The sequence below is a fragment of the Anarhichas minor genome, unplaced genomic scaffold (assembly GCF_050575085.1).
Source record: "Anarhichas minor isolate MPS153535 unplaced genomic scaffold, ASM5057508v1 ptg000073l, whole genome shotgun sequence".
Classification (NCBI taxonomy): Eukaryota; Metazoa; Chordata; class Actinopteri; order Perciformes; family Anarhichadidae; genus Anarhichas; species Anarhichas minor.
Window position 1 is genome coordinate 1109050 of NW_027466519.1, and position 20053 is coordinate 1129102.

At 40.3% G+C, this 20053-nt stretch overlaps 1 protein-coding gene across 3 annotated transcripts in view; it reads left to right on the top strand.

Moving 5' to 3' along the window:
- Nucleotides 1-7015: 7015 nt before the first annotated feature.
- Nucleotides 7016-20053, top strand: part of sfswap (splicing factor SWAP) — a 42741-nt gene continuing 29703 nt past the window's right edge. For 2 of the 3 annotated variants that reach the window (XR_012947868.1, XM_076079979.1), the window contains exons 1-7: nt 7016-7379; nt 9025-9188; nt 11399-11530; nt 13451-13527; nt 16071-16296; nt 16511-16611; nt 17322-17472. Coding sequence is in view for 2 of the 3 variants with exons in the window: in XM_076079979.1 (XP_075936094.1) it covers nt 7180-7379; nt 9025-9188; nt 11399-11530; nt 13451-13527; nt 16071-16296; nt 16511-16611; nt 17322-17472 (1051 nt within the window). In the remaining variant the exon portion in view is untranslated. Of the gene's footprint in view, nt 7380-8443; nt 8592-9024; nt 9189-11398; nt 11531-13450; nt 13528-16070; nt 16297-16510; nt 16612-17321; nt 17473-20053 lie in introns of all 3 variants that reach the window. The other variant, XM_076079980.1, reaches the window with a different exon arrangement.

The following is a 20053-nucleotide window of genomic DNA, read 5'->3' on the forward strand; positions in this document are numbered from 1 at the left end:
CAAATATATGATGGTAATATTAAAACAACTGGATGACAATGGATTATTGGAGCCTTAAGGTCTCAACAATTATGCCTACCTGATTATTCACTGAGGAAGAGCAGGACCGAAAACCCAATTAGGAGGCGGAAGCTTCAGTACAATTATCAATTTATTAACTAAAAACAATCTGAATTAAAAGCTCTGCTTCAAGCTGTTGGGAAGTTAGAGATGAAAGAAAGAAACTTGGAGAAGAGAGACAAAGACACTGAGCGTTGGAGCAATTATCCAGGAGAAGTCTGATAAGAGACTGTGAAAAAGAAATTGGAAAATAAAAAACTACCTGCACCAACAAAAACGTATCAATTTACATTATGCAAGATTTACCAAGAGCCACATCAATTAAAATATACACATGGCCTGTGTGTAATTTCACAATTACTTTATGAATGAAAGTTACTGTCATTCAATATGTCACATTTTCCCTTGAAGCCACATTAACCTAATCACAACAGAGATGACTTGCAGAACATATTAAATATCTACCCATTACTCATCACTGGGAACTCGTATTATTTTCACGGCTGCAGACAGGCTGCGTGCTATTCTGCTGAAATGCTAAATATGCATAAAGTATACAGTACATGGTATGTGTACACTGAGGATCGGTGCAAGATATTGATTTATCCTTTCGGCAAACTTTTCATCTTTCTCGTTTTTTCATCTTCTCATCATGTGTGAGTTTGTGTCCGCGCCCACGTACACTTGCTGGTATTTCTGTGTGTGTTTATGTACACCCTGAATCACTTTAAGACAAATCATAAACACCTTTATGACAGATTTCGATGGCTAATAAAAGCTAAAATCTGTCTGAGGTATGGCTTAATCACAACGTGAATCACCCAGATATTGTGAACAAAGCAGATAAACAGCCTATCCACACAAACAATCCTGATGGAAATGCAGGGCCTGATTTGAGAGGGCCATACATAATCAAAAAATAATTTCATAATTTGTCTAACCCCACCTGGAAGGGTTGGCTCTGTGAGATAATGATAAGAGCCCAGAGGTCCCATTAAGCCTCTGACTAATCCAAATAAATCCACTTCCCTCTGCAGCACAGTTCAACTTGACTCATCCTGCTCCTAAATAAAAGTGACAGCTGCAGCACGAAGACATTTGTCCTTGTTTCCTCAAGTCCTGTCCGACCTGCCACTCATAGAAGGGATCACCTGGATTGATTGCACAACCCTTGGTGTGAAAAGCACATGAGGCGTGTCCGTTCTTTTCACGGTGTGTGACACCACATGAAGGTGACAGGGAGGGCCACGTCTGTTCTGACTGTGCTTTCAGCATGTTGGACTGAGATCACTGTATCAGTAAAACAACCCATGCTTAGTCATAAGAATTTGCTCAATATGCCGCCGGATGCACTTTGCTGCTACAATAAATTCAATTTCCATGTACAATCTTTTTATCCAAGGCTGTCGATTTTTCTTTCCCGTCACCCTAGTGAATGTTGACACGTTGTGCCAAGCATAACAGGAAAAAAACAAAGTGTCTAAATGTGGAGCGATTTGCATTTTTCATTCATGCTGTCATACACTGTGGGGAACTGGAAGACTTATATTATTCTCAATAGACCCGTAACTATCTAATGTGACACGTTAATCCTCTCAGAGGACGACTCGGCAAGATCAAAGAATAGACTCGGAGCATTCAAAGTTTCTTCATGTTGTTGCTGCAGTCTAATGCCCTAATTCTGAGAGCTGATTAGTGAGGCATCAGGTTGTAAAATGTTACTCAGGAGACATTAATACCATTGTTTAGATATATTCTTCCGCAGTAAATATTTACAAGTAACCTTTTCCTCAAAATCCACAACTCAGATCATATATAAAGACCTATTTAAATGACATTTATATGACAACAATGTGTTTCATAATAAATTATATTAATAATAATAATGATTCTGTGTCTGACCCATGTTTTTCTTTATTGTGAGTAATATTGTATACAGATGGAAGAATAATACTAATCGGACAATGCAGTAACTTTTAACTGGAACAGTTGAGGAACATTAAGACCTGGTAAGATCATGGTTAAAAGGTTTTTTTTTAAATTCCCAGTTCTCAGCGTGGACTCACTGCAAAGCCTTTTAACCGAGGCTCTGTAGACTAACTATAAAAAAGAGGCACTTGGCTGAATCCTTAAATCTCACTGTACAAACTCCCTTCGAGCGGTGAGATCCTCCACAAATGTATTTTGTTACATTTACCAATACTTATGAGTTTATGTTGTAATCCACTGTGCGTTAACACACTGTATGAATGTATACAGCGGTCCAATTCAGATGTCATATAAATGATGCATTAACCTGTGAAAGGAAACTGTAGAAGAAGATAGCTTGCTGCCATTAGTGTGTGAGTGTGCAGGGATGTTGAAGGAGAGGCTTGAAGGATGAAAGTGCTACTGTATTTAACCATTCACCATTATAGTTATACGACCTAATAAATATTTCTACCAACCATAATACTCTATTTTATTACTGATCTGCATGTTGATAAACAATTTCAATAAATTGAATCTCTTATCATCTTTTTGAGTGAGAAAGTCTGGACACTACAGATGCAAAATAGTATTTTAGTTAGCCTTTGGCACATTTACTGCAATGTGTATTAATGTGTGATGTTCCTGCTAAATAAACCAATAAATGAAAAACACATAAATTAATAAATAGCCTCACATTTCCATGCCAGGCAAACGATGTAATGTATCACTGAAAACTTTACGTACACGTTCACGGTCTACCAATCAAAAATAGCTTTGTTTTGAATTAGGTGGATAAGAGAACATACAATGAGTGGATGTGCTAACGCGTGCACCATTACAATAAAATGCAATCAAAATATCACAAAAATGAGTTAACGTTTTGTTGTAAAGTCTTGACACTTAAACTGTTTATATCTGCTTACATCTTTACGAGTCCACACATTGTGATGCAAGCCCAACGAAAGAGGGGGACAGAAGGAGAGAGGCATAAATTATCCACATACACGTGTAGGCGGGCTTTGTGTTGCTGAGCTAAACATCTGCCTACCAGCTTCCACACGGCGCTCTCGAACCTCCTGGTTGGCTCTTTGGCCATCTGTGAATACAACTCTTCAAGGTATTTAATTACCACATAGTGATTAAGAATGGCTTATTAGAATGCCTATAAAGGAAGCCCAGCATGGCCTACATACAGCCCTTGTGAGCAACACTTAAAAGATGCATGCATCACCAGTGGTAATTAGAGCAAATTTGTGTGACAAGGTTTAAGCTGTTAAATGTGAGCACTCTTAACATGTGCTAGATGCCATTTCTAGCATATATATATATATATATATATATATATATATATGAGTACACCAAATAAAACATGTAAGTCTACATTTGCAAATGACTGCATATTAATGGCTGCTATTAATAGTGCATGGAAGCGCATAAGAAGTGCCAACATTGACCCACTGCAGGCACTGTGAAATGGCAGCAATGACATTGTAATTATTTTTAATGTGGAAAGATGCACAAGTTTTGTTTTTTTCTAATCCCAAGAGAATAACTTCCACCAAGATGGAATACGTTTTTGTACACGACACATAACTGACTCCACTGCAGCACTACAAACCTTTTGTCTGAACACTTTTATGCACTCTCGCTTTCTGTACTTGTTTCACCCTCTGCTTTCACAAATGCATTACTCTTAACCTATATGGACCAATTTTGTCAAAACACAGTGAGGAGTTGTAAATAATAGAGGGGGGAGATAAAAGCTTTGTGGCAAAGACTACAAAGACAATCTGCTATGTCTCCTTCATGTGACTGTGTTTATATAAGTTCAGGTGTATACTTCATTAGGATCAATGAGCTCGTCAGGTCTTATATGATGAACGATTTGAGGTTAAAAAGAACAATGGTTTGTGTGCGTGCATACAACTCATTATAGTATGCTCATCTGACTTTTTCTCACACACACATAATGCACACAGAATGCATTTAAATACTCATTACTCATCCACCACATGGTTTGATGCCACATAAATGTAAACACATGTCAAAAAAGATCTTCATCATTCTAGAATGGCGTATTGATTTTGGTGCCTTTCATGCTTTTTTTGAAAATAATTTCTTATGTTTTAAGCTTTTGTTAGATTAAAAACAGGTCACGTCTAAGAACAGTGCAATGAAAGGGCTTCACGTCCACAGTTACTGACACTGCTGTATTCACATTTTTTTGGGGTGACGTCTTCAATGTTGTCATCGCTTTGTGTTCTGAAGTGCTTCTCTAAACAAGAAACAAATCGATAAACTGCTCTCCCTCCCACAATTTTCATTATTTTAACACACACTGATGTGTAAATATGTTAGCGGGGTGGTAACCTAGAAGAGGAAAATGCACAATTCAGTAGAGTGTCTTCCTTGAGGCTGACATGAAGCGTTACAACAACAAATACGAGTCTTTATGGTGGAGCCATTGCTTCACTTTGACATATGACATGCTTAGTATGCTGCTGTATGCTCTGGCTGCAAGCTAAGCTGAATTGCCACTCTGTTTAGACAACTGATCTGTGTTCACCTTGAGTGTTAGTGCATCTCACTTAGACAACAGACCAGAATGGAGAGTGAGATAAATTAATATTCAATTAAAGATGTTTGTGTTTCTGTGTGTGTGTATGTGTGTGTGTGTGTGCTTTATTTGCAGGGGCCGATTTTTTAAATCATATTGTTTTATTTATATTTTAATGATCATAGTAATTCACTTCACTCTCACTCAATTACAACTATCCTTGAGTGTTTTGGAAATTTATGTAATATGTAACAGCACTACATTCCCGTAATCACCTCTATTACGTGTGATTGTTGTACATGTGAGCACTTATTCAGACCTCTCCTCCCTCACACCTCTCCCGTGGCTGTGTAGGTCAGATAGTGTACGTATTCCCACGAGAGGAGCTGTTGCTAATGAAAAACGTTTAGGAATAAAAAGTGAAAGAGTCTACAACAGAAAGTCCATTAAAATCCTATTGAGGGACAGGTTCACACAAGTCTTCTCTGGCGTGCTATTAATTCCAAAATATGTTTGGCTACAAATTCATCAAAGAAAACAATAGACTGTGATTGCTTCAATTCTACCATCTGCCCTGCCAGATTTGTGTAAGAGATTATTGGTGCAGTAGCAGGCTTGAAAAGGACATGAACAGAACTGGGAAGGCTTTACATGTTTTCCACTACTGAGCTTAGTTTTCCCGTCTAAAAATATAACTGGAAATGAAACTCAATGTTTTTTTCTAAATCAGGGACACAACCAAATTACAATTTATTCATCGCAGATAGTGTCAGAGGAGAGCTTGCAACTGGCCTGGAGAGTGTGTCCTAGATCGCTTAAGCCACATATAATTAAGACCTCAGATCAGCAGCTGCTCCATCTCCTTAGACCCCAGGTCCACCACTCGACCCAGCTTGCTTACCGAGAGAAGGGGTGTGTGAAAAATGGCATCAGGTGTCTCCTGCACAGGGCTTACTCTCACCTGAACAAAGTGAGCAGTGCTATGAGGATCATGTTTTTTTCCCAGCTCCTTCAACACCATCCAGGGGTTGCCAGTGTTCTCTTCTATGCTGTGGTGTGCTGGGGGTGGCAGCGTTAAGAAGAGGGGCGCTATGCGGCTGAAGAGGCTGGTCACAGAGCTGGATTCCCTCAGTGAGAGAGAGAAGGATCCTTAATAAACTGTTGTCCATTATAGAAGATGTCCGGCACCCGTTGCACAGCACTTTCACCAGGCAGAGGAGTGTGTTCAGTGGTAGACTGTTGTCTCAGTCCTGCTCAACAGACAGACTGCAGAAAGTCCCCTACCCGATCACATGACAACCCAACTGCTGCAATGGTGTGGTGTAATGCATACTGTCATTAGGCTGCTGGACTGTCACTTACTGTCTATCTCAGCTTTTGCACAATTTGCATTGTATGTATTTACGGTCTATTTTTTTATATACATATATATTTTATTTTTTTCCACAGTATTCACTATTCTTCCACTGTTTTTACTTTTTAATCACCTCTAGCTGGGCTGTAAGTTATTGGCTTTGTTATAGCCTTATGCACAATCTGAATATTTGTTCATATATTCATCAGTTCGAATTTTATATTATCCTTAGTAATCATTAGTCTTGCGCAGGTTTTCCTTTTTAATCACCTTACATTTGCAATACCTGCACTGTTAATGACTTTCCATTTCCATTACCACCATCCATCCATCCATCTATCTATCTCCTCTCCCAAAAATACTGTACATAATGAAACAGTTGCACAGTTGTCATTGCACTTAAGCTAATGCTAGCTCTTATATACTGAATTTTGTTTGAGAAAACATACAAACAAATATTGCCTGTCTTGGGAGTTTGGAAGAATCTATTGAAAAAAACTGAAACAATTAAGCAATTTCAATATGGTCAACAGTAATGAAGAGTACATGAGTTTTACTGAACTGTTAAGTGATTTACAATAAAGAAAAATAGACATAGAATGAACATAAAACAGGGATAGATAATATGCCCATCACTGCAGTGTTGATTATACACAGCCTGCCTGACTATTACTATGTTTCTGATTTAAATCCAAAGCTCTATTTATGTATACATGCATACACTCTGTCCTTCAGTTCATTTTACAAACAATAACTTCATCCAGGGTAATATGAATATCTTTAAACCCAAGTACACTCATGCCTTTGACCCTTAACGCTCCTCGTGCAGATGTAATGTTGGGTTGAAAGGTTTCAGTTAGATCAATTCACCACCAGCACATTCGAGCAATGACAAACGACTTCGCTGGCAAAAATACAACTCATATGCACTTTTTTTTTTTTATCACATACGGCTTAAAAAAATTAAGATATATTTTTAAATATAATTATTTCTCATTAGGGTTCATTTTAACAACGCAGACAAATTGTCGTAAGTGCGGACTGGATACACAAGTGCATTTGCTTCCTTTCCAACATGGCGACAGACGGCACGTAGAATCTAGTTTTGGGGTTCAACGCCACGGATTATCGTAACATTTGGACCACATGAAGGCTATTTGGCTCTCATAAATCCGTCACTATACTGTTACAACTATTTTATTTCGCTAGCCATTTTGTTTTCACGACTAATTGGGAGATGTATCGTCGCGGAGCGGCAAAGAAGGACCACAACAACAAACCAGTGAAGAAGGATGTGAGTGACAGTGATAAATACGCCGACCTCTTGGTGTTCGGATATGCCTGCAAACTGTTTCCAGACGACGAAAGGGCGCTTTACCATGAACACGGAAAACATCTCATCCCATGGATGGGAGAGAAGAACATCATGATTGATAGGTCGGTTGAACAAACGTAGACCGAAACATTATGCTAACCATCTATCCTTACTGTTAGCCTCACAATGCAAGGGACCACTTGGGAGTTTTGTCTTGCAGAAGCTTGGGAACACCTGCAACTGGCGACGAATGTTTTATTTCCTGTCTGCAAACTTGTATTTTGGATGTTTTGAAACTGACAACAAATGGTATCTGATGTTTCTAGAATAACGTGTGAAGATGCAAACTCCTGATAGTATTTGCTAACATTAGCCATGGTGCTGAACTATCTATACGGTGATATACACTCAGTTGCCAATGTATCAGTCACACCAGCTAAAACTGCTGCGGTCTAATACAACATTGATACACATGTCGTGTACATAATGGACACCACTGCATGTTGAAACGGAAAGGAAACATTGTAACCTTCATGAAGGGTTCGTTGCAGAGCTATTTCTATCTTGCTGCAGTAGTTTGTGCTGTGTTCCTCATACACTGGCGATGGCGTCTAATTTAGAGACAAAAGATGTTTAAATGTTAGCTTGAGGTGGACTTTGCATCTTGACATGTTGGGGAGAATTTCCTCTGGAAACCCAGGCATAGGCCTACTTATTAGTAGAATACAACTAGCAGTCATGATGGAGTACAACACAGAAGATGTGTCCTTCTCTCTGTCCTTTTTTCAAATTGAGTTTTTGCAGTAAAAGCTTAGCGTACACAAAGCGAGAGGACGTGGGTTAGTGCTCTGCAGTGCCACAGTCCACAAGGCCAGAGCAAATTCTAACCAAGGCTAAAGTTACAGCAGTTAAGGTGATTCAAAATATCTCAATGTGAAACAGTGGGGTTTGACTGACAAAAAAAAAAGGGTTTATAGGTGCTTTTTAACTTTGCTGCATGCGATGCAGTAATATTTTATTGCCACGTCCATGCAGAGCACATCATAACTTACTCCAACCTTAAAATAGCGCATTTCCTTTTCTTTTTTTTTTGAATCACCTTGATCTGCGGTGGCCCAACTTGTGTTTCATTTGTACAGCCTTTTATATGTGTGTCTTTATCACATAACCCAGTTTTCCCCCCCAGCAAGGTAGGCTTAAAGGGTCCGGCCAAACCCCGAATGCCAACCACACAGCACCCCCGTTTCTTTGTCTTCGTGAAGAAACCGCAACTGGGAAGTGCCGTAGAGGGACGAACCCTGGAAAATGTCGTCCATTTGGGTTCTTGCGGATAGGTATTTATGTGCTCGGGTTTGTGTGATGAATGTAACTCTCTTTGCAGATGTAGACGTAGTGATGAGTGTTACAGGGGGGGAATTGAAACCCTGTAAGGTAAGAGGCGAGTTGCTTTGTTTGTTTTCTTTTTCGTTTGTTTTTCTTTTGGATGTAGGGTTGTGGGTTTGTAAGACTTGTCCACGAAGGAAATAAGCAGCAGAGAGCTTGCTAGGTATCTTAAGAGCACTATCGACAATTAAGCCCAAGGACTTAATTAGTGCATTATTATACTGTGTATTTTGATACATTCTAACTTTAAGTATTTTACGGTAGAGCGTTTTTTTTTATGTAAATCTGGGGTTTTCGTTCCCCCTCCCTCAGTAAGTAGGTCCATATTGTGTATAAAAAGCTTTGTCAACTTCCTTCTCTCTAATCCTCGTTATCATCCGACAGATACGATGGGCGCGGTCACTTACATGACCTTTCAGAGTACGACAGCGGGTCTTGGAATACATCCTACCAGCTGTCGGAGGAGGAGGCCAGGATTGAGGCGCTGTGCGACGAGGAGAGGTACCTGGCTCTGCACACCGATCTGCTGGAAGAGGAGGCCAGACAAGGTGGGCGGGGTGCTTTATCTGAAACTCAACACACACTAGAATTAGTCATCTTTGTTTGATGAAGGCAGCTAGCTAGCAGACGGTGTACTAATCCTGTTAGACTTTTCGTGGGCCCATCAATCATCTGGCGTTACGATCCTTCACCCCATCATCTCATGACGTGACGGGGCAATGAGCCACAGCAAAGTCCTGACCAAACGTAATTACATGTATATTAAACACAATGTGAGATAACTTCACTACCCACATACATGCTTTGACTCTAGAAATTCAAAGGGAGGTAAATGTAACAGAAATGAAGTAGGTCATGTCTTCTTAAAATGAACCATTGCTGTTTACTGTGTACAATATACTCCGTGCACATACACTTCTATGAACATATGTATTCATACTAATTATTTACCATTCAACGAAACTTTTTAAATTGCTGCAACATGTTGTTTCAGTGGTATATGATCGTAAATATTGGCAAGTGTTGCTTTTTTTCTACAAATGGCGAGATGCTTGCAGATATTAATTCCCATTGGCTGCAGGCCGAACCTTTTGACGTCACTGATCCTCGCAGGAAGCTCTCACTTAGGCCTAATAAGTCTGTGGTAGCCAAGGTTGCAGGTCAAGCCATAACTACTCACAAATAATGCCAACAGTGCGCAGCTGCAAGGCCTCTGTCAACTCAAAAAGCTCCCAAATCTTCGTCACTCTGGTGTTTATTTCTGGCTTTTATCACTGATGTCTGTCTCCACTTTTAAAGTTAAAATGGTCACTCTCTTGTCAGGCAGTCAGTGTTTGAATCAGTGTCCCCGGAAATCTTTAATCTAAGTGTCCTCTATTAACACTTTAAAATAGACTAACACCAATTTGACAAACCTGTCTGTACAGATAGAATCTTACCATTTGGTGTATACTTCAATCTAGGCTTCCTACGTCATGATTTCTAGCCCCCTCCAAGGCAATCTTCAGCTTTTCATCTCCTTTAAAAAGCTTTGACTGGCTTTGACGCTGAGCTCAACAGCTGCCATTTCTATGGAAATCACTTTCAACCATTAGATACTTGCATCTCAGTCGTTTTACATTATAATGAAACAGGCTGTTTTGATGACAAAGCACCCTTCTGAAAGACAGACTTAATGACCGCAATTGAATTGATAAGCCACAGTTTCATGTGAAATATGGCGTCTTATGCCCAAACTGACAGGACAGAATGAGACAGCTAATTATTTGTGTCAGACACACACACACACACACACACACACACACACACACACACTCGCTACAGAAGGTTCATCCCTCCAGGCTGGTTTGCCCTTGAAGCTGGAGGCCTGACCCCATTCACTTAGGCTATTACCCATCTGTCCACTGAAGGGACAGCAGGAGGAAAGCATTAGAAATATTGATATTTTTAGTGGCAATTTTGCCCTTGCTTCTTTTATAAGACAAAGTTTGCCATGAATTTCAATAGGAAAGGGTTAGTTTCCATGTACATTTGTCTAGCAACCGGTGAGTAACTTTCTTTCTGTCTTTCCTGTTGCTCAGCGTGCTTCTACAAGGACTAGATCATTTAGAATAGAATATTTTAGCGTTATTATTCTTACTATATAATAACTGTCCAAACATATAAATGCCAATAATCATAGAATGCCTGTGTTGTGGTCACAATAGCCAAATAGCTTACTTTGGATAGTATCAACCTGTTTTATCTACAGAGACCCTGTTTTAGTACCAAGGGGTTCTCGGAGGCATCAGTGTGTAACATGATTCAACCTCGACCTGAGCCAACTGCAATGTGTATCCTGCGAGTTTTGAAGTGCGATCTACACACTGGGATGCGGATGAGTGAAAGCAACAGTTCGGGGTCTGAGTTGGGCTAGCAACGCAGTGGGTTGCCTCATTGATTTTTGGGCAGATGCAACCTTCTGCAGGACCTTCTTCCTCTGTGGCTTTTAGCAATTTCCTCCTCTGAATGAAAAGATACCGAACCAAAGGGGAAAGTGCTCCGAGTTTACCAACTCATCCGCCGATTCAAGCCAAACAAAACAAACTATAGGTACATAGTATCATACATTATTCCTAATAGGTGGATGTTATGCAGTTATGCAGTGCTACATCAAAATAGAAAAACGTGGTCAAGTTCTGCAATCTGATTTAAAAAAAATGATGGTCAACCTTTGTTGTAAATGTTTCTTTGTTGTGTGTTGTCTTGTTTCCCTCAGAGGAGGAGTACAAACGTCTGAGTGAGGCTCTGGCTGATGAAGGCACCTACACTGCAGTGGCCTTCAAATACAGCGCCGACTACTATGATCCCTCTCAGCCCACCGTGGAGGACGACGCTAACAGGGAATGTGGTGAGAACACATCGCTCACAAACGAGTCGGATAGTTAAGTTAGGCGATCTCAGACAAGGTCGGTCATTCGTACGTACTCGCATACACAAAACCAGAAGAGCGAAACAAAGCTTTTAACTGCGGAGCTAACTCACAGAATGGTGCTTTGTAAACCAAGCTGCTTGACTTTTGAATTTTTGTCTTCTGCTGTGAAGAACACAGAAGGTCTGTCTAATCCATGTCGTCTTTTTTTTCATTTCTTATTTTTAAACAATTCTAATCCATGCAACCATCTGCAAATATGCTACCTCGAGGGGGCTGCCGAAGTACATTTTGTGCCTGCGGCGGACGCAGTATCAAACATACTAATATTTAATTCAATATTACAGAAGGATACCATAAAACGTAACTATAACTCTTTGTAACAACCCTCTGTTGAGGCCCTGCGGTTGTTGCATAAAAAATGTTTTTAAAATTCTAGCCATGAGTGGTAGGAGGTTTGACATTTAGACAGCTAATCACCTGTGAACTCCAGCGTCGGCTCTGGTTGTCATCCATTCATATCACACACACACACACACACACGCACACACACACGCTTGCAACTTTTAATATTTGATGTAGAGATAGCTGGAAGCACTTTGTCTCAGCCAGTGGCCTGACAGTTATGAAGACTAAATGCCTCTCTCTGGGGAGATTGTCGAGCCATTCCAGAGTATGACTACATCTGCCAAAACTCCAGATGAGAGTACAATTTTGTCCTTTGGGAATAAGTCAATAAGGGTCATGTCACACTGGCCATTAACATTTGGAGCTGGTTTCAGTTGAATCCCTGCTGCAGTTTGTTGTCACGTTTTCACTTTCCTTCTTTATAGTCCTCGACATTATCACAAATACAAAATCATGAAAATGTCCCCCACCACAATGCACGGTTCGGCATGAGTGTGAACCGCGGATTAATTACACAGTTTAACGTTAACCATCGCGGTGTGAAATGAAGTTTTACTGACTGATCGTTATCTGACAATATTCAGTAAAATATGCAATCAGGACATCGGCATTAATGCTTTTCTAGTCGCCGATCTCTGATAATGTTCTATTGGGCGAAGGTAAATTACGTTATGTGTCCAAATGTAATCTCGTAAAATGTAATGTTGGTGAGAAACTTGATAAATACAGTTGTTTTCACAACAACATAAATAGATATTAGAGATGAATTATGACCCGTTTATCTTCTTAACACAACGCCCTAAGCAGCTTATAATACATCATTACATTTGTTTTAATCAATAAAAAAACAAACTTTAATTACCTTATCATTTGAATTGTGTGTTTTTATGAAGAAAAGAATGTCTTATAAAGTACTATAACAAAGTAAAAGGATACCATTTAGAATTTGTCATGTTTACACGGACTTCAGAGTGGTTTAAATGATTTTCGGACCCTGTTTGAAGGGCCATTATATTATCACTAAACTGGAGTTGAGACGTGACATAAGATTGAGTGAACACGTGCAAACTGCTTGGCTTTCAGGCCCGTGACCCACCTTACACGACATGCCAAGTGAAATCCACAGGAATTGTGGGAAGGCTGGATTATTTATTTTTTCCCATAAATGCAATGTTTTGAATTGAGGAGCTTATCGCCTTCATTGCTGCGCAAACCGCCCCCAGTGCAACATTAATAATGTTAATCTAGTTTCCAGCTGACCTGTACATTTTCATCGAGTGAAGGTTAGGAACAGAGGACGAAGAGTGTAGTACTGTTCTGTGATCTATTTGTATAATGGATAGAATGCTGGAGGGCATGTGGTTCACCCATCTTTAAAATGTTTATATATATATGTATCTATATCCAGCAGGGTCTATTTACCTTCTATTACAAATGACTAACACAAGTTCATCTCATTCTTTTCGCCCTACTCGTCTCTTCACATCACAGAAGAAGTAGAGCCGGAGGAGAGCGAGGAACCGTTTGTTGCTCTGCCGGGACTCGCTATCCCTCCTGATGTGGAACTGGTGAGTATTAAATATCCCCACTGATGTTGATGCCCTACTGTGCGCTCATACACAGTTTATATATACACAACACATAAACATGATATGTGCGTACGTCTACATAGCGTGTATCCTGTGTGTGCCAGAATTTGATCCCCGTACTGTATCGTTGGAGCCCTACTGGACAACAACAAATTGATAGAACGACATGTCTAACCTATTTAAATGTCATAAACATGTCGTGTTATGAACGCTGTCATATTAAAGACAACAATAATTGGAGTACAAGCTGAAAAGATTGGTCTGATCATTCGTATTAGAGTCGGGGCTCAGGATGTCTAACAGTAAGTATGTATTCCTGTGACTTCTCTCTGAAATTGTAGGGAGGTAGACTGTAGAGGGTTTGCACCAGAAATAGTTTTGAGGTGGAAAGCCACCCTGACATACCTCATCATTGGATGACAGTCTAATCAATAGCCATTCAAGCATTAGCTATGTGAAATAGCACCTCTTCCTTTTTCCCCTTAAAATGAAAGGTTTATGTCATAATCATTTTCTTACGATGTCACCACATTTTTGCTACAAAACAGCACATATTTGCTGTATGAAGAAATACACGTATATGCAATGCTTCATATTGACATAACATCCAATGATAACAACAGGCAAGAAAAAATTGAGAGAAAAATTTGAAATGCATTGCTGCTGTTTTTGTTCTATCTGGTGTTTCTGTGTTCCCTCTGGACCCGGCCAGACCGCAACCAAAACCCTCAATGACTCTACTCAGCTGCTCTCTTTATGCATGAGAAAGCCGACGAGCTTTAACGGTTGCATGGGCTGTGTGCATAGTCAGTATATAGCATGCTGGGTATGGAACAGTCAAAACACCCCTGTGCATAAACACAGAGCATATATGCATATCATATAAGCGTCTACTCCCTAGATTGTGAGGGAATATCCTTCTCTCATTTCAGTGCAGTGTGTCTGTCATTATTTTTTAAGTACATTTGTGTGTTTTCTTTCTCATTTTGTTATCTGATAGTTATAGCAAGGGACTGACTTGTGTCAAATAATCTAACGGGAACCTTGTGATTCATTTCAGACCACTGACGAACAAGTATGCAGACACAGCGTTTATTGTTGATAGGATCTTCTGTTAAAATACAATTATTGTAATGGCATTTACCGACAGTGGTCACAAGAGATAATACATTATGTGATGTGCAACAAATGTATCCGATTAGAGTGAGACGCTTTCCTTGTGTATACCACGTCAACATAAAACAAGTATTACGCACGTCCCCTTGTTACTTTATGGCCACGTCCGTAAATGGGAGCGTGAGAGGCCCTCGTATGTCAGGAGGGCCTTGGCAGCGTAGAACACAATCATGGTCTTTCATCTTGATGAGATATGTGGCTTCTCTTAGGATACTCCTGCACTCTCTAGGTTATGACTGGTTAATCATTAAAGGCACACAAGGGATACACTAATGAATGAGTAATGGATCATTTCTTGTTTCACAGATTTTCACCCCATGTGTACTTTAATTATTAATGTCATCGAAATGAACAGAAGAATGCCGGGCATGAAAATGCCTCCGGGCCAAAAAATGTGTCCTCAGTATGAAGAAGCCATCCATGAAGTGTGCACTGCATTCTGATGTAATGTGCAGCCGGCAGGTTCGCTCACTTGACTCAAAGGGTTGGTCAACTCTAGCGGTAAAGCGAGTTGGCCAATAATAATGATAGCTTACAGCCCGGGAATTTAGCACAATTTCAATCTAGAAGTCATACCTTTTGATTGTGAACTTGTTTGGGGGGCATACAAGCACATAGAAGTATACCCATTTAGTTCACCATGCACTACATTCAGCAGCACACTCTACTGTTACATGTACATTTGCCAGCATCGCATTAAATAGGAGTTGCTTGTACATCAGACACTTTTGCTAACACGACTGCACCGTTTGAGCCAAAGGGCTGCATGCGTTCATGCAAGTGTTGATGACATTACTGGGGTGAATATATGTTATATGTATGTTTTTGATATCCAGCAGAGAGTAGCTTGAAGCAAAGTACACAGTTCACCCATTCTTTAGTGTTATCAATTGGTTTTCGCTTTAAACCCTAAGGTTGCACACGGCCCATATTGTCTGCTCAAATATTCAAAGTACCTTTACCTATTCTTCAATTTCCCAGCAAGCTAACTCACCACATGGCAAATTTCACACTGTATGCATTCGGTAAATTAAAGGATTTTGTCTACTTTTGATTTGGCAAAAGGTTTGTTTCTACCTGCATATGACATGTTAAATACAGCATCAGCAAATAACCACTATAATTCCATTTTATTCCCGTTATTTCCCCATTAATTCCCATGGAAAGTTTCCACCTTGTATATTCCAGGATTTTTTGCAACCCTATGTGTGGTACAGATCCTTAATCTTCACTATTTTTGGCTTCTACGTGAAATATTTACAGTTTTTTTGCACATAAAATGGTTATAGATTCAGATATGTTCAGTTTAAAGCATATGCAAATTTTTTGATTTTTTTTCTTTGTAGCCGGCAACCATCAAGACCCATAACATCATCGAGAGGACAGCCAACTTTGTGTCTCAGCAGGGGGCTCAGTTTGAGATCGTGCTGAAAGCTAAGCAGTCCGGTAACTCCCAGTTCGACTTTCTTCGTTTCGACCACTACCTGAACCCTTACTACAGACACATCCTGCGGGCCATGAAGGAAGGTCGATACAACCTCGTCTCCGCCAAGAAGCAAGAGCAGTCGCAGGGTGAGTTATAGAAAGCAGCCGCTGTCGAGAATGATCGCGTACTGTAATTAATGCAGAAATATCACGTCTGTTGTACACGAGCAATCGAACAGAACAAGATAATGCAGTCGGATACATCAACGCTCTGCATTAATCATGATGTTAATCACTTGTTCATACATATATTCATTACTTTGTTCTTTTTTTTTTTGTTGTTGTTGCTTTCTTGCTCTAGAATCCAACTCTGATGATTCAGATGATGATGGGGATGGCAGTTACCTCCATCCCAGCCTGTTTGCTCCTAAAAGGTGCTCTCGTCTGGAGGAGCTGGTGAAGGTAACTTAGCTTTACTTGTTGGACACAGTGGGCTACTTTTATATTGTGACGCTAGTCCTGTGAAAACCGTGCATCTCCAACACATTTGAATAAGTCAAAGAAAAACAGCCTCAAACTGAAAATATTTTTTAACAATGCAAAAGTATGCTGCAAATTCCGACTGGTAGGCGACCGCTGCCTGCCGTGTGAATTACAGCTACATGCTGTTAGCACTGCCCGTGTCTGTTACTGCACTCTCTTAATAACTATTTTCTTCATGCTGTCAGTGTTTTCATGTACATTGTCAGGAGAGTCATTAGTCTTTGACAGAGCAGTAAGAAGCATGTTGTTGTTTTTTTTTAAAACATAATGAGCTCCTTTTAATTGTAGGCTGTGTGACAGTTGCTTCCCATCAGTAGGGCTTTCCATTTATTATCAGCCACTCCAATTTTCTACTAATGCTTTGTAGTTCATATTTTATGCGGTTAACTATTAAATTCTGTATGTAACCCTGAAATAGTACTCTGCATTTCATGGTTTCTGACTTCACAGCTTTGAATATTTGGTGTATGTATTATAATACTACTCTAAAATGGTTCTGCATCTCCTATAATGCTCCAATGGCTTTAGTATTCATTTACAGAAAAACAATAACATCATAGTGTGATGCCGATCTTTACCAAACCAGCTTTCTTCTTCTTCTTCTTCTTCTTCTTCTTCTTCTTCTGCAGCCTCTTAAAGTAATGGACCCAGACCATCCTCTGGCAGCACTTGTACGGAAAGCCCGACAGGAGAGGAACGGCACAGCAGCAGTGGCGACCAAAGCGGAAGAAGTGACGGACCCGGCTGTATCCAGCACACCAGCGCAGTACACCGCCGACCGTGAGTATGGACCGGAATGGCATTGCTAGGCAACAGCTGATGTCATTCACATGCGCTGCAACAGGGAATATAATAAAAAGAAGGAATTACGTCATCGTGACTGTGTTCCAATTTTGCATCGGTGCCAGTTCTATCAAAGTGAATAGGGTGGGCATGGCAAGTCCCACTTTATAACCCATCATAGCTGTGTTGTTTCATTGTTCCAGTACCTAAAAGGTCAGCAGTGTCTTCTCCAGCACATCAAAAACAAGCCCGGGTCCTCACCACTTTACATACAGAGCCAACAGCTCGCCTGAGGATGCCTTTGGTCCTCCACTCAGCCCTCGCACATTTTGAAAAAGTTTGTTATTTCTGCTAAAAGCGTTCTGCCACTGCGGGTTGTTCAATAACGCTCGCCACAAATTAATGCTGACCATAATCTATTATTGATACAAAGGCACCTTTCAGCAAAGTAATATTGAGCTGAGAGGTGAAAACCAGAGGACCTGACCTGAACCTTCTCTCGGGTCCACCTGTGCTCTGGGTCAGATCAGACTTCAATTGATGCGTGTTCTTGGTGTGCGCGACATTTCGATTAGACTGTCAGCCAGCGTCTAACAAGGTTTGTGACACACGAGCAACACATGCAGCATCTCAACCAAAACACAACGAATTACAGATTTGAACTCATCTTCTTTGTGTTTAGAAATGGTGTATATTACGTCAAAGGTATAGTCAGATCTCATCATAGTCCTACTCAAGAATTGCACTCCCACACGCTTTGACAAACGCCGAACATGTAAGTTAGACGGATATACAGGAATACACCTCAGAACAACAATTAACGCTTCCAACCTCTTTTACTAAGAGGTTAAAGATCCGACTTCACTGTATCTCAGAGGCTGTAGCAGGCTCAAACGGGAAGGAGGCTGAGTAACGCGCTAGTTAGGCAACATTCTGGTGAGGGAAAACTGGCATTGGCCAAATTCACAGTGCTCCCTTCACCTCTCACCTCAAGATATCTGAATGACAATGTGTTCTATGGGTACCCAGGAGTCTCCTTTTTACAGACACGCCCACTTTATTACAATCACATTCATGCATGCTGTATAGATGTGTTATTTTTGCCTATTTTAAAAATGTTTTCTTTGGGTATGTCTGGAAAGCTTGTGGATCCTATGAGCCCGGTTGTATTCATGTGGGATGATGTTAGTCCACATAGTAGCCATTTCATTGTAGTGAGACCATTTTTCCTAAAAGTCTTGGGGTCTTAATTGTGGGATTTTGGAAGGAATTATGACTATTTTCTTAAATTCTCGACAGGTCAAAAAAAGTTAAATCTTGCAGCAATTTAGTGCAACAAACGGTATCAACGCAAAAGTTGCTGCAACAACGTATGATACACGATGGAGCATGGGAAAGGCCACCAAATACTTCCATCATACTGTTCTAAACCTTTACCATACGATCTACTCTCATTTAAATGCACGCCTAAACAAAATGTAATGTTTATTGCAGATTCATGACCAGAACAATTTGACACACGGGGCTGAGCTGCAAGTTCATCTCCAGATTCCCAGCTTTCAGATGACGTAGACCACTTCTATGTTGCACACATTGCTGACCTGCAATCTCCCCCCGAAGAGAAAATAAAAATGACGTTTTGAAAATAAATGACATAAAACAATAGCACTTCCATTAGATTCAAAAGAATGCCTGGCTCATGGACATGCGGTATGCAAGGTGGCCTATCCATGATGAGTCACACCCCCCACACACTCCACATTAGTCATCTTATTCTTAAGTACTTATTTCATCTATGTCTTCGTCCTCCCCTGAAATGGTTGCATAAATAAACCCATGGGCATTGGCCCCCGCTGACCCGTGAGTGTTAACTTGTCCATTACTGCAATTTATTCGTCTCTGAACCAGTTGTGGAGGATGTCCTTTGACCTGATCTTTGCTGCAGGAATGGGGCTGTTGATATTAGTAAATTGGTTGTGGATGACCGGGCTGCTTAATGCCATTGATGTGCATTGTTGCTCAAAATGGGGGTCTGCTAATTTGCGCGTCCATGGTCCAATGAGAAAGCTTTCCCTTGTCCTCTTGCCACTTATGATGTTAATACAGGGCGTGGATAACGAGTTGCTCCATTATCTCTTCTGTACTATTGTCTCCCTTAATTTACTGTCTTTAATCACTCCCTCTGACCCGGCGATAAGAGCAGCCCCGAAAGGATTTACTAACTTCAACACTCAAGTCAATCTATGAAATGTATCTAGCGATCTGATCATCCATCTCATCTATCTGACCAACCAATCACCTAAATTTCCTTTTTGACCTTCCACTTCTACATCTTAAGTCTTTATCTTAACCGTAGCGTATGTCATGTTTTTAAATGAAAGCTGCTGCTGTGGTTTTCCATTTTCCTTACCAGAGACGATTGGACGTGTCATTAAAGTCAACTACCTCAGTGACTAATGTGTTATTATCACACTGTCTCCGTTTTGACACTAACCATTTATTTTGTCCTTGTCCCTGTATTTCACCCCTCCTCTTCCCCATTCTCCTTTCAATAAAGAAACTTTGTAATAGAAACCCG